The 15,604-nt window shown below is 38.0% G+C and overlaps 2 protein-coding genes across 7 annotated transcripts in view; one reads left to right on the top strand and one right to left on the bottom strand.

The window, feature by feature from the left end:
• Positions 1–564: 564 nt before the first annotated feature.
• Positions 565–4,752, top strand: LOC131150356 (disease resistance protein RPS5-like). Of its 6 annotated transcripts, XM_058101039.1 has the most exons (4): positions 575–771; positions 1,041–1,261; positions 1,432–4,266; positions 4,449–4,752. In XM_058101039.1, the coding sequence occupies exons 3-4, from the start codon at positions 1,438–1,440 to the stop codon at positions 4,464–4,466; spliced, it is 2,847 nt and encodes a 948-aa protein (XP_057957022.1). In that variant the 5' UTR covers positions 575–771; positions 1,041–1,261; positions 1,432–1,437; the 3' UTR covers positions 4,467–4,752. The 6 variants fall into 6 exon arrangements, with proteins under 6 accessions (XP_057957017.1, XP_057957022.1, XP_057957021.1 ...); XM_058101038.1 differs by lacking the exon at positions 1,041–1,261 and having other exon boundaries at positions 575–767; XM_058101037.1 differs by lacking the exon at positions 1,041–1,261.
• A 1,110-nt stretch (positions 4,753–5,862) lies between these two features.
• Positions 5,863–15,604, bottom strand: part of LOC131150355 (mitogen-activated protein kinase homolog MMK1) — a 38,155-nt gene continuing 28,413 nt past the window's right edge. The window contains exons 5-6 of the mRNA XM_058101033.1: positions 9,921–10,101; positions 5,863–6,233 (exon numbers count right to left, since the gene is read on the bottom strand). Coding sequence (XP_057957016.1) covers positions 6,058–6,233; positions 9,921–10,101 — 357 coding nt within the window. The 3' untranslated portion in view covers positions 5,863–6,057. The remainder of the gene's footprint in view (positions 6,234–9,920; positions 10,102–15,604) is intronic.

The raw sequence follows: 15,604 nt of genomic DNA, 5'->3' as shown, positions 1-15,604 counted from the left end.
TTCCACCTGTCTCTATCCCAACAATCTCATGTTCGTAGTTTATCGTTTCTGATTTCCTGAACCTTAGTACCAAGGGGACCGGAGGCAAACCATCGATCAAACCAGAAAGAGGCTGACCCTTCTTTAATTTGAACACGAACATGCTCTAATACTTTAGTTGTAACGATCCAAAATTCATACCATTTTTTTACAAATATATTTAGCAAAATTACTTTGATGCCCTTATAATATCTATTCTATCATCTCAGGCCCAGATGGGCATTGAGGAAGTCTTGCGTACAAGATTACATACCTATTAATACACATTTTTATCTCAAGTATTGCATATATCTATTAAATTTATTTACTTGAATGTTTAGATGTTTTGGCTTTTAATTTTTCTGTCATACTGAAATTTTATAAGCATATAAGAAATCTTGAAAATTAAATCAGTGATTCTTATTTTTTAAAAATAAAATAATTATTTACGAAGTAATTTAAAGGTAGTGGTTGCCCAAGTTGAGTGTTTTTTCTTAGGCAGCCAAAGGTAGAAATAGAATACTAAAAAGGCAAAAACAAAAAAGAAAAAGAAAAAGAAAAAGAAAAGGGGAGTGGTTTCTCCCCACCTTCGTGGCTGGTGTCCTCATCTGGTACTGCTTCACTCAATTCAACCTTTCTCTATGTACATGTGCATACTCATCTCTTCAAATTATTTCCCATTTGACCTGATCAGATCTCAGCCTTATCCTCAGTCCCTGCGTACATCCATCCGACTAGCTGCTTGATTTGTGGGTAATTCCTTCCTCTTCTTTAATTCCACTTTCATAAATCCCTGTGTTCTTACTTTAGTTTTTTCCTAATTTCGAAGATATATATTCATATGCATCTGCCTATAATTAATTCAATTTTATTGCAGAGTTATTTTATGTACAAAATGCATAGTTTTTCTTTTCTTTTCTTTTCTTTTTTTTTACAATTTTCGTTTCCCCTGCTCTGATCGGAACCGGATATGAAGATCTGGATCTAGATCTCTTTCTTACACTTTACGCCTTGCCTCGCAGAGGGTATGGAGAGAAAGGCTTTTTGGCAGTTCTTAGTTATGGTTTTCTTCTTGCTGTATTTGGCTAGAGAGGAATGCCAGAATTTTTAAGAACTTGGACACCCCTCTTACCTTGCTTTGGATTAGAGTGGTGTTTTTAGTGTTGCTGTGGGTTTCCGCGAATGGCTTCCTTCAGTATCTTCCTCTGGCAGATTTAGAGCAGGACTGTGTGGCTTTGCTTGAGTAGATATCTTCTTTGTTTTCTGGAGTTTTTATTTTGCTCCTTTTTCTTTTGTTTCTAGTGGATATTTTATCCTCCTTTTTTTTCTCTTCTTTGTTCATTAAAAAATGATTAATTTTTTTTTTTCGTTTATTTGGTGAAACGTGACTATCTCTCACCCTTTTGGTCTCAGGTGGCAATGAATAATATCTTGAGTTACATTAACCTTGATGAAAAAATGCAGAATTTGAAACGGAAGTTTGAATTATTGGAAGCTCGTAAGGCTGACAAATGCATAGAAGTTGAAAATTTGGAGCTTCGAACGGGAAGGAAACGAAAGAGGGAAGTTGAAAATTGGTTGACGAATGTACAAAGAATAAAAGATGAGGTACGAAGTATGGAACAAGTCCCCGGGGGCATAAATCTTTCACGCATACATCTTGGGAATCAAATTGAGAAAATGATCAAGGAGGTGGAAGAACTTTTAGAACAAGGTAAATTTGCTGAAGGGCTCACAGTAGATGTGCAAGATCCCTTACAACTATTGACAGTGGAATTAGTGGGCCAAAAAGCAGAAGAGAGCATGAAAAGGCTCTTGGCATGCGTAATGGATGACAGGGTGTTCAGCATTGGCATCTACGGAATGGGGGGAGTTGGGAAGACCACACTTGCAATGCATATCCACAATGAACTCTTAAAGAATCATGGAAGTTTTGATCACGTTTACTGGATCACCGTATCTCAACAATTCAGTATTTACAAATTGCAGGGTGACATTGCCAAAGTACTTGGCCTAGAAAATTTTCATTCGGAGGAGAACGAGACGAAAAGGGCTGCCACTTTGTTCAGAGCATTGGCAAACAGGAAGAAAACGGTGGTGCTAATTTTAGATGATATGTGGGAGCATTTTACCCTGGAAAAAGTTGGGATACCTATTGGGCCAAATGGGCCTAAGTTGATTCTAACCACTCGATCATTAGCAGTGTGCCGCCGGATGGGTCTCCAAAAAATAATCAAAGTGGAGCCTCTTTCAAATGACGAAGCTTGGGAGCTATTTATGAGAAAACTCGAGCCTCATGACGAACTTTCTCCAGATGTGAAAGTTGCTGCTATGTCCATGGCTAAAGAATGCAAGGGTTTGCCACTTGGGATTATCACATTGGCAACAAGCATGCGAGGAGTCGATGACATTCATGAATGGAGGACTGTTGTGGAGGAATTGAGAAAATCAAAGTCAGGGAGACCTGATATGGAAGAGGAGGTCTTCTCTATGTTGAGAATCAGCTATGGTCGCCTGAAGGATCCAATTGTGCAGCAGTGTTTCTTATATTGCGCACTGTTTCCTGAAGACAGTGTAATGGAAAGAGAGAAATTGATTAGGTACTTTATTGCGGAGGGACTGATAAACGGAATGGACAGTAGGCAGGCCGAGTTTGACAAGGGTCACACCATATTAAACGAACTGCAGAACTCTTGCTTGATAGAAGATGCAAGGCGGGACAAAAACTCAAAATATGTGAAGATGCATGATTTGGTAAGAGACATGGCGCTACAAATAAGTGGTCCTCGTTTCTTGGTAAAAGCTGGACTTAAATTGAGAGAAAATCCGGAGGACTGGCCACAGGATCTGAAGAGAGTTTCCTTAATGCGTAATGATATGACAGAAATTAAGGCAGGGATATCGCCAAGATGTCCTAAACTCTCAACCTTGATGCTACAGGAAAATCGTTTGAAGAAAATTCCAGGCTCTTTCTTTTTGCAGATGTGTGCCCTTAAAGTTCTTGATTTATCTAGAAATGAGGTTCTACAGGGGCTACCAAATACCATATCAGACTTGGAGAATCTTACTGCATTATTGCTCAGAGATTGTCGGAGTCTAAAATATGTGCCTTCACTAGCAAAGCTTCAGGCATTAAAGGAGTTGGACCTTGGAGGGACTGGTATAGAAGAAGCACCTGAAGGTATGGCGAATTTGGTCAACCTGAAAGTCTTGTTTATGGATAGTCTAAAGGAGAATGTAGTTGTAGGAGAAGAGATACTGCATCAAATGAGGGATCTCGAAAAATTTGTTGGCCGATTCGGGGATGTGAGAAGATTCCCCCCACAGCTGAATGCCTACTCTATAATAGTTGGATTCGGAAATGGTTATGATTTTGGAGAAATGCAGCGGTATTCTTCTAGAGCAGTAATTTTAAAGGGCTGTAGTGTGAATACAGAGATCGTTGTTCATTTACCTCCTAACATTGAGTACCTAAATTTTCATAGGTGTCATGATTTAAAGGCACTTCCATGCGGCACATTTTCAAGTCTCAAAGTGTTAAAAATAGATTGGTGCCCGAAAATCAAGAAGGTGTTAATACGTGGGTTGCTGCAGCAATATCTTCGTAGCCTGGAAGAAATCAGTGTCCGGAATTGCGAGCAAATGGAGGAGATAGTAGCAGGTGAAGAAGAAAGAGAAGTCAATGGCACATTTTCAAGTCTCAAAGTGTTGGAAATAGGTGGGTGCCCAAAAATCAAGAAGCTGTTCACACGTGGGTTGCTGCGGCAATATCTTCCTAGCCTGGAAAGAATCATTGTCCGGAATTGCGAGCAAATGGAGGAGATTGTAGCAGGTGAAGAAGAAAGAGAAGTCAATGGCACATTTTCAAGTCTTAAAGTGCTGAAAATAGTTAGGTGCCCAAAAATCAAGAAGCTATTCCCACGTGGGTTGCCGCAGCAATATCTTCCTTGCCTGGAAGCAATCATTGTCATCAACTGCGAGCAAATGGAGGAGATAGTAGCAGGTGAAGAAGAAAATGACGACCAGGCAACTGCTGATCTAAGTATTACCTGTTCAGCCTCAAACAATGACGAAATTGGCATAAAAACAATCCACCTTCCAAAATTGAGGAAATTATGGTTGCGGAATCTACCAGAATTGAGAAGCATTTATAGGGGAAAGATGGTTTGTGATACTCTTGAAAATGTTGATATAGTAAGTGAGTGTCCGAAGCTGAAGAGGCTCCCTCTATCTCCCTCTGCCTGGAAGGTATCAAAGTCAACTCAAATTGAAGTTTTGGATCCTTTCTTTCGTATATTTTGAGTTTATGAAAATTGTGGTATTAACCTCTGACCTTCTCAATATTAAACCCAAGGAAATAGGTATTAACTAATCATGTTTTTGTCTTCCGTATTCTTCCTAAGCATTTTCTTTGAAATTTACCTTTGTAGCACTCAAGGAGTTCCTGAAGTGATGATGAAGAGTGAAGAGAACAAATTAGAGCCATAGCAATGAAGAGGCGGAAGGGCCAGTGCCACTGTCCACATTCTTTGGTAGCCATAGCGTAAAAATATAAGGAGAACACTATTTTGAGTCATTTGTATTTTTAAAGATTCTTTCCTTTAAACGGCAGATGAGTGAATCCATTCTCCCTTTGCTTTTGGTGGAAATTGGGCCCTCTTGCTATCTAGTTTTATTTTATCATTTTTATTTTCCCTTTAATTTCTTTTATGATAAATAATTTCTTGTTATCTATTTTTATTTTATCATTTTTATTTTGTAATATTTGATGATTGATGTTGGCGGGTTAAAAACTTTGAACAGAGAAAATTGGCTCCGCAAGTGCATTTCTATAACTAATGTATGAAAAATATTTTCCTCAGGGAAAATAGTTTGTTTGAAAAGTATTGGAATTCTCCTGAACATGATGGAATAAAATAGAATTGAATTGATTTTTATGATAGTACATAATTATTATATGATTTTTATTCTGAATCTATTTCATTCTAGAATACAAAATATTAGGTTAATTTTCTTGGAGGGAGAATGTTTTTTTATTGACCCTAAAACCCTAATTAACGGTGCTAAGGGAAGAGGGAGTGAAGAATGAAGGTGGAAGAACAAACCCACTTCACTCTTTCATGTTTGATTATTAAGGGAGAAATGTATATATATATATATATATTAAATTAATAAAAAAATTTTAATTTTACACATTCTTAATATTTAATTTTTTAAAATTTTTAATCATATTAAAATATTTTTTATTTTAAATGGTATTTAACATAGAGAGAAAATAGTGAAAAATAAATTTCCTTCTTATATTACTTCTTTCTTTTTTCCAAACAATTCAAATTGGCCATAAGAAGGAAACAATTCATGTAAAATATTTATATAAAATTTAGAATTTTCCAAATAACTTAATCTAATTAAAATTAACTGTAAATGGCATAATCCTTCAAAACAAGGATGAACTTTTTTCTGTTACAAAGATTGAAGCAGAGAAATATTGGAAAAAACACAAAATTTAAAATGTACTAATTATAATATGTTACGGTTACATTTGACCATACAATTTTTTTCTGATAATTAGAGAAAATGATCCCTGGGCTGTAGGGCATGAATATCAATTAAAATCAAAGAGTAATTTGCATATAAAATAGAATTGAATTGATCTTTGTATCTTTGTGATAGTACATAATTATTATATGATTTTTATTATGAATCTATTTCATTCTAGAGTACGAAATATAATGGGGGCCATCATGGTACACTTTTTTTTTAAGAAAACCAAACCAATCATAACAATTAACCAAATTATTAAAAATTAAAAACATTATGACCAATCACAAAGAACAAAAAAAATTTTAAAAAGAAGTCCATGCACAGACCATATCAATTGTCAAGGTCCGAAAATTCTGCCCATAATTAAATATTTCAATGTAAAGTCCATCTCAGATGGAAGATATATACATGAAGAAATCATCAAATCACCAGAACAAATGAAACATAGAACCACGCCGACCAAGGCCAAAAAGATTAAAAATTTGACTCTTCAATTCATGCTGATTGATACTCAGGATTAAATGCAAGGGCCTCTCTATAGATCAGCTCCTTCATCTGCTCCTCGGACAGCGCATGCTGCTCAAAGTCGAAACTGAAGGGAGTCATACAAACTGGCTCATCACTTATGTCATGCAACGACGTCAAGTATGGATGTGCTAGTGCATCTTCAACTGCCTCAAGCAAAAATTCAAAGAGAAATAAGAACAATAAACTAGAAAATTGCAGAGTTCGGTTTGAGTAAGTGTAACAACAGACTTCGTAAGAGTTTCTCATACACTCTTGGACAATACTGTTTTGCCTACATAAAATACAACTGATAAAAAATACAGCATCTAATATTGGTCGAAGGTAGTTCACTCAACCCACAGAACAGAGATCTACGGCTAACATCAGGATCAAAGGTCAATGGTCATTAATCATAAATGAAAAAAATAAGAGATACGCTGGATACCGTGATATAGAGTGGATATGCAATATGTGCTTGAGCAAGAAAATAAATGAACAAATAAATAAAAACAAGAGAAAATTACATTGCGTAATAAAATGCTGTTCTGCGTCTGCAAAGATGAATGCAACAATACATGTACATTTAGAGGGTAAATATGGACCGGTAGTCAGAAAATGCCAGTGAGTGGAAGTTTAAACATAATTTCCTCTTAATATGCTAGTGTCATTTGAACCAACTCAGTAAACCATAGTCGTTTGATTGCAGCGCTTAATATCCCCTCCTAAATCCTCTGAATCAATACATCATCCCTCAATGTCTCTATTAATTATTCATTGATTTTATCACTTGAAGCTAATTATGTGTGTAATTGATGATGACCTCATAGCTGATTAAATAAGAAACAAATTTTTCCTTAAGATGGACAAGACTGAGGCTTCATTTGGATCAAGGATTTTGTACACGGAAACGAACAGAAAGGCAAATGAAAAAAGAATTTATTTTCCATTGTATTTCTGTGTATTAAATATTATTAAAAATGAAAATATGCTCTAATATCATTAAAATTAAGAGTAAGAGCCATGGAGTTTCTTTAAGGGGGGACTTAATGCAGTAGAGAGACCAAAGATTTAAGGGATAAACATAGGGACGATGGAATGTTGGTTTGAGAAGGGAGAATTTTGGGGAAGATGCAAAGGGGAGAATCTCTCTGGTGGAGCAGGAAATTCAATCAGCTGGAAAACAGATTGTGGAGAATCTTAATAATGGTTCATGTCAAGAGGTGCGTATTTCAAGGAGTTTAAAGAATAGAAACAAATGTAAGACAACTGGGGTTATGAAGTTACACAAGCGTCGATCAGCAGGGAAGGAGGGGAAAGATATGAAAACTCTGTTTGTAAACAAGTGTCTGAATTCAAACTCACAGCGAGGCAAATTTTTTAAAAACATGATGCTGGGAATTTTTACGCCAAGAACTCCTAAAATTGCACTTACATTGGTATGGATAAAAGTGTGAATCAAATTCAGAGTGAAGGATAGTGAATTTGATTTTGACTGCTTATGATAGCCGTTCACTGTTGGATGTGATTCGCAAAAATCTGGTATGCGTTGGGGTACATTTCTCATGTGCCACCTTCTCTGCGTTGGGGTTGGATTTGTTCGTAAGTACTCAGTGCAAGGATGGGATAGTACCTACTCATGGAGAAGATTAATGAGCACAATGTTGCAGTGAGTAATCAGCGGGATGCTAGCTACTCCTTAGGAGAAGACTAGTGAGAAGGATGTTGCTGTTCAAAATCTTTAGGATAGAATAGGATTGTGGATGGCTGATCATGAAGGGAATGAAGTTTGATTGGATGGAGCTAGAAGTAAAATGAATAAAGGTCAGCGGGAATTAGCAAGGCATCAAAGCTCTATCAATTATGAAGGCCAGAGTTTAAAGAAGGGTTTTCTTACTTAGTGTGTGCCTGGTTTTTTATATTATTTTATTTTTCTAGGTTTTTTTATTTCTATTTTTTAAAAAAATTTAAGCTTTGAGGATCTCTTGTCCTCCACTAGCTTGAAACTTTTTCTACTCCCTTCCTTAATATATTTCATTTGCTAACCAAAAAAAACACAAATAAATTAAGAAAAATCAAATGTTAATTATGTGTAAAATTGAAAATTTTGTCATATGATATTATTTCATTTTCTTTCTCAATTCCCTTAATAACCAAATATGAAAAAGTGGATTGTGGGAGTAAATAGAAAACAATTCACACCAGGACTATCATTACCAATTTGATTATGCCGTTCACAAAAAGAAATGAAAAGAACCTACCAAACTTCATTACACTATCCAGGTCAAACTTACTGTGACAAACTGACTGAGCAGGGCATACAGATATTTATTGATTTCTGATTCCAGAAAGAAACAGAGCTATTAAAAAATGAGCAATACTAGAATGACTTCCCATCAGACTCAACATGCTCAACATTGAGTCGATGCACTTTCTTCCATCTATATATACCAGGTTTTGAACATTGGACAAGAAAAAGAACCGTATATTAAAATTCGAATTCTCTCTCAAATTCAGCCAAAATTGATAATCATAAGAAATTCTTAAAATAATTATCTACATGCACACCTAAACAATCAAGCACAGGAGGTATTTAGCAGATGTTTCAGACAGTATTCGTCTGTCATTCCCCTTTCGCTCTGAAATTTAGGGATCTTACCCTCTGATCTTTAGAAACTTATAGAAGGATGGGGACAGTGGAGTACCTAACGAGGAGTCCCATGCAAGATCATCATCAGTTTTAAATGCAAAATTTTGTACTTGGAATGGAATAAATAATGACTTAAAAATATGGGAAAAAAATAAATAAATAAATAAGAGTTTATAAACTCCATAGTAGTCGACACATGAATTCTATAAATGGAACTAAACTTTTGTCTTAGTGATAATGACACTTCAATTGTAAGAGAAGGGGATCTTGGTTACTATTGCATTGCTCTTCAACTTGACACCAAAATGAAGGATCATTAAACATTAGAACCTGTGCCTTAAATCCACAGAGAGAGAGAGAGAGAGAGAGAGAGAGAGAGAGAGGATGGATGTAGATAAGGTAGTATACCACTCTATTACATCATTCGCAATATATTTAAAAATATTACTTTTTTTAGAAATCAAAAATTGAGACGCCTTCAATCCTATTGTCAAATGTCAACGAAAACAGAGAAGACCAAGATAAAATGAAAAAAAGATGCATCAAAGTACTTCAAACACTTCACCCTTTTCTACACAAGTGGCAGGTGAATGTATGCAAAAATATATAACATCACTCTATTTGAAGTGAGAGAAAACAAAAAGCCCGCTACCGCTACTCTAGAGAAGTAATTGCCATAGATGAACAAAGTAAGCAGTGGCCATCCACTGATCAAATTTCAATCAAATGACACAAAATAAAGTACTTGGTAAAGATTTAACAGCACCACAACTTTCATAGGATATTACACTAGATTGCGCACAAGTACAAAAGAGGATTCATGCAGCCAATCTCACTTTGTGGGACTTAGGCTTGGTTGTTGCTGAATTAAACCCAAAATAAAATTATGAATTCATACTGGAGAACCTTAATTAGGCCTTTAGTCCATCAAAAGAAGACAATAAACCAAAGAAAAAGGTTACAACAACCCAAACAAGATACTGGAAAATATTAAATATATGGAAAATGCACAATCAAATAGTATGTTATGAATGCATGCAAAGTTGTGAACAAATATGCCTGCATATGATGTCAATAAACTATCTCCTAGGATTAAATGGAGGATTATGAGGCAAAGGAGCCATTAAAGCAAAAGTGGTGTATGATATGGCATGAACTAATCAGTATAATTCTAATAACAGAACGTCAGCCAAAATAAAATTACCTGTAATCCTCAGCCTAGGATCAAATGTTAACATCTTCTCAATGAGATCAATAGCTGCTGGGTGGACATGTGGAAACTTTTCAGTGAATGATTGCCGACGGTGGACAGGAAGTTGCCGAATGTATCTCTTTGCATTTTCATTCAAGAATTCCAATTCAGACTCAGCTGGGGTGCCAATCAGCTGCAATAGCATAGTGCTGATTAATCATAGTGAAGCATGTATTTGTATACTAATTATATAATTTATTTATAAAATCATGAAGGATGGATTTTGAAGTTGCACATGCATGACTTCTAAAACATGAAAGTTTGTTATGCATCAGACATGAGCACAACAAAAATTAATTCAAAGAACTGAAGTTTAAATAAACATAACAAAATAAGAGAAGCATAACTCAATGCCATCCAAGAACTTCTTGCAAATACACACACGCACATGCACACACACATATATATATAAATATAGAGAGAGAGAGAGAGAGAGAGAGAGAGAGAGAGAGAGAGAGAGAGAGAGAGAGAGAGTATCCAGGCCACATGTAAAACAAGAAAAGTCAAATTGTGCATAAGATTCAAATAAAACACTGTTCCATCTGTCGTTCACTGCATTTTACAACAAACCCAGCAAAAAGATCTGAAAGAGTGTTGTTTTGCCCGCCCCTTTCCAAATTCATTCAGCCTTGTCCACTTCAACATGCATAATGAGAGTCTATTTAGTTCTTGCAAATGTTTTCTAAACCCTCCTTGCATCAATGCAGAACTGCAAAATTGTATGTTTTTTAATAGGTAAATACACATGGGCATATATATGCAATCACACACACACTACCACCAGCTACACTCTCTCTCCATGGGCAGTCCAACCTTGACTCCCAATTGCTGCCAGAGGAAAAATTTCAGTGACCATGAGAGAATAAAAATTTGGTTGCCCCAACACCAATTTTGCTGCAAATGTAAATATACATCCTTTTATATAGCTCAGTTTACATCAATATTCATTCTCTTAGGTTATGTTTGGTTCGTACAATGGCTATTCCTAGGAATAGATTAGTAATAATAGGTTAACTACAATTCGTAATATAAAAAAAATATATCATTAGCAGAACAAAAAATAACAAAGTGAAAGCTTTTATGAAACCATAACAAGGAATCAAAGTGAAACTTTTTATTAATCCATAACAACAAATAACTATTCCCAAATTTCACCATGGGAATGTCTATTCCTTCCTATTACATGTTGGATGAAATAGTAAGGAATATACAAGGAATAGCTATTTGTCTAGTCTCAAATTCTTCATTATATTCCATCTTACTCCAAGAAATACTTATTTCACAAGCCAAACATAACCTTAATCAGATATTTTATCCTCTTGATGGTGGACCTTCGATCAAGGATAAGGTTTGCTCCTTTGTGACCAGTTGGTCACGAGTTCGAGTCCAAGGAAACAGCCTCTCTGCATAAAAACAGGGGTAAGACTGCGAATTCTAAGATGACCCTCCCCCTGCCCTCACAAAGCGGGGAGCCTTGTGGCCTGGGGATCCTTCAGATTTTTTATCCTCTGGCAACATGATTTTTTTGGGGTGCAAAAAAATGCTTTAGTTGAACAGTTGAACCGCAAAAAAATTATTCCTCTTGCTTCAGTTGGTGCTATCCCATCCAGCAATCTACAAATCCAATAGAGTCAGCTGGATGTGTAGGAAATCGCCAAAACAGCAACAAACAGCCGTAACCAAAACAAATCAACTAATTCATAAGACTCATTTTCTTATATCCTAAACAACAAGGAAATGAATCTCATGCCAAAAATGCAACACATGTACAGAATACGCAACAAGAAACATGACCAAACATATTGTCACGGTCCGACTATTTTCATACCCTTGTGAAGGGCCGTGCGGTGCTAGCTAAAACACTCTTGCTTAACTAGCCAGCCTATCGTTTACCAATATTCATCCACGAAACACTTTCATTAACATTCATTCAAATAGTAGCGGAAACAGTAATCAATTCATGAAAACCGTGGCAAGCAAGCAGTAAACATTGAAGCAAACGTAATTCATTAACAACACCTCCGTTGACATTGTGTGCTTAGCGAGGGAGGCAAGTAGGCTAAACACGTTGACAATAACTAGTGAGTTTTACAATGACTGATGAACACTCACCCTCTCCTAAAGAGGTTTTTATGTAATTATCATCCTGACACTAGGAAACATCGAAGTGACCAAGGAGTCATACTATCTTATTTGACATACAAAGACACTACTAGTAGAAAATAACCCTACACTAGTATTTACATGTGGAAACCTATCCCAAGCACACGAGATAAGCGGTCACAGGCAAGCATAATGCCCTGAACAAGCTTAGCTCGTGGCATTCTCCCCCACTTATGCGGTCGACATCCTCGTAGACTTTGGCGGTAGGTACACTTCAACTTTGTCCACTAACGGCTTCAAATCTTTCGAAAAAATCCATCTGATTTCTTTGTCATCAAGGCACTTCCACTTCACTAGGAACTTCTGCCGCTTCTTCCTTGAGGATACGAACTCTCTTTCTTCAAGGATCTCTTCAACTTCACGTCTGTCAAGTTGCACTGTCTTCGACTCTGCTCTGTTTGATTGACTTCTGCTCAGATCATTGGTGTTGGCGTTGAACGGCTTGAGGTAGCTGGCATAAAACTGCGGTTTTCTCCCCTGATCTGCCCACTTCTTCATCTGCTTAGAAGCTTTCTCCAGATTGGCTCTGACAAACTCTGCATTCTGTCTCCATTCTCTGGTGAAGATGTATGCCCTAAGACTCTTTTGTCTGTACGGCTCGTCCACTATGTGAGGTAATAGCGGCAGCTGGCCTGTAACAAGCTCAAAAGTGCTCTTGTTGGTTGTTGAGCTCCTTTCGGCTTTGCCACAGAACAAAGCCACATCAAGTAGTTACACGTCATTCTTCTGATTGTCGTTGACAAAATGGCACAAGTACTCTTTCAATAGCCCTCTGAATCTCTTCATTTGTCCGTCTGTCTATCGGTGATAACTCGAAGAGATGTCAAGATGTGACCTGAATATCCTGAAAAACTCTGTCAAGAAGTTGTCAATGAACATTAAATCTCGGTCACAAATAATAACTTGGGGAACACCCCAATGTTTCACAACAGTCACAAAGAACAATCATGTCGCCTCCTCTGCCGAACAGTACTTTGGTGTGGCCTTGAAAGTAATATACTTCTTCCGCTCTCCCTTGTCTTGTTGGCAAGTGAGACAAGTTTTGGTATGATTATCCACATCATCCCATGTGTGCGGCCAATAATACCTCCCCAGTAGTTATGTCATTGAAGTCATTCTCCGCGAATACCCCTCAACGAACTTCCTACAATAATTAGTAAGGCCAAGAAAGAAACGCAACTCCTTCACTGTCATGGGGATCTTCCGTTCTTGAATCATCCTTACCTTCTCCATACCCCTCCGGATACGACCTTGTTTAGCCACATAACCAAGGAATTTGTTGCTCCACTGAACGAAAGAGCACTTCTCTTTCTTCACATCCAGACAGTTTCCCCTCAGTCTGTTGAACACCTTCCGTAGATGCTCTTCATGTTTCCCCTGAAACAACACTAATGCTCCCAACGGTATTTTGGAAGGGCGAACACATCCCGCTTCCACTTCATCAAACTGTTTTCCCAACTCTACTATCTTTGGTGGCACAATCTGACATGGCCCTTTAGCAGGTGGTTTCACTCCTGATAACAACTCAATCTCATGCTCCAAAGTCCATCGTGAAGGCAAATTGTGAGACAGCTTATCCGGCAACACCTCCTTGTACTCATCCAACACCGCATGGATGGTTGCAAGCTCCAACTCTTGGCCTACTTCTTTGTCTACCACCACCGCGGCTAGACGTGTCTATTCACCCTGACCCAATCCTTCATTGAGTTGTATAGCTAAAAGGAACTTCCTGTCGTCTCCTTTCATTGCAACGACTTACACCATGCACGAGTGATCTCCCATCAGACATAGGGAACCATTTGAAGGCTTCAGCACTGCCCTCGTCCCCCTTAGGAACTCCATTCCTAAAATGACAGAAACGTCATCCATTGGCACCACTATCAAATTCGCATGACCTTCCCAATGTCCAAGCTTTACAGCCACTTGTTTGGCTACTCCCAAAGTAGGTCGGGCTACAGAGTTAATTGCTTTCATGTGTCCTGTATCCTTCTCTAAGGATAAGTTGAGTCTCCATGCTTTCAACTGTGAAACAAAATTATGAGTAGCCCCCGTATCCACCATAACGCGGGTACTCTTCCCATTTATCCTCAAGTCCACAAACATTAACCCTTTTGCTCGTGTAACTTTCGATGTTTTTTCCTGCTTTTCCAATGCGCTCACCAGCCTCACTTAACCTGCCCTCGGGGCATTATCCTCTTCCTCCTTGCTTTCCAACTCTTTTCCCGAAGTGGAAGCTTGTAAGGCATTGAGTAATCCCTTGTGTTGACACTCACTCACTCTGTGAGATCCACCACACAAGTAGCACGAAATTTTACTCTTTCCCTTTCCATTGGGTGTGTTGAACCCTTGAGATGACGAAACTTCCATCGAGGTTGATGATTTAAAGTCGGCTCCCCCACTTTTGGGTTTGCCTTTCTTGAAGGACTTTCCACTGTTTCCCTCTCCGCCAAACCGTTTGGACGAAGCGGTATCATCACCAATGTAGTCAGTCAAGCGTTCTGCAGCAGCTTGTGCAGTTGACAAGTCCTGAACCCTTTGCCTATGAAGTTCAATTCTTGCCCACGGTTTCATCCCCTCAAGAAAATAGAACTTGTCCTTCTACGACATATCCCGAATATCCAACATTAAGGCAGAAAATTGTTTCACATATTCCCTAATCGACCCGTATGCTTGAGATCTCTCAGTTTTCTCCTTGCATTACACTCAACATTCTCAGGAAAGAATTGGGCCTCAAGCTCTCTCTTCAAGTCTACCCAACTATCGATTACACAGCTTCCATTTTCAATTTCTTGGTACTTGGTACGCCACCACAGTTTGGCATCACCAACCAAGTACATGGTCGCAGTATTCACCTTTGCTTGTTCTAAGGCTATCCTCACAACGCGAAAGTACTGCTCCACATCAAACAAGAAGTTCTCTAACTCTTTGGCATCTCGGGCACCCCCATACGTCCAGAGTTCTGGCACCTTGGTCTTGTTAACTCCCGAAGTGTTGGAGTTCCCCATAGCAAGAACCATCAGATTCACCTTTGCATCCAGATCAGCCATCCGCAACTGCAAAGTTTCAACTATGTGGCGAAAGTCTTCTGACATGTCGCCTATCAAACCTGCTTGATGTTTTTGTGATCCCATCACTTCATCAACAAGTTCTCTCACCTGGGCCACCTCCGCGGCCACAGTATTGGTTGTTGCCTCAACCTGTGCTTCTAGCACACTGATCCTCTCAGCATTGTTTGGTGCCATGATCCCTTACCAAAGCTTTCCAAATCCCACAACGAAGGCAATCGAATTCACGTAGCAACTCAACCTTGGGCTCTGATACCAAGTGTCACGTATCAACTATTTTCACACCCTTGTGAAGGGCCGTGCGGCGCTAGCTAAAACACTCTTGCTTCACTAGCCAATCTATCGTTTACCAACATTCATCCACGAAACACTTTCATTTACATTCATTCAAATAGTAGCGAAAACAGT

This window comes from Malania oleifera, chromosome 3 (genome assembly GCF_029873635.1).
Source record: "Malania oleifera isolate guangnan ecotype guangnan chromosome 3, ASM2987363v1, whole genome shotgun sequence".
Lineage (NCBI taxonomy): Eukaryota > Viridiplantae > Streptophyta > Magnoliopsida > Santalales > Ximeniaceae > Malania > Malania oleifera.
This window is presented reverse-complemented; position numbering and strand designations above follow the sequence as displayed.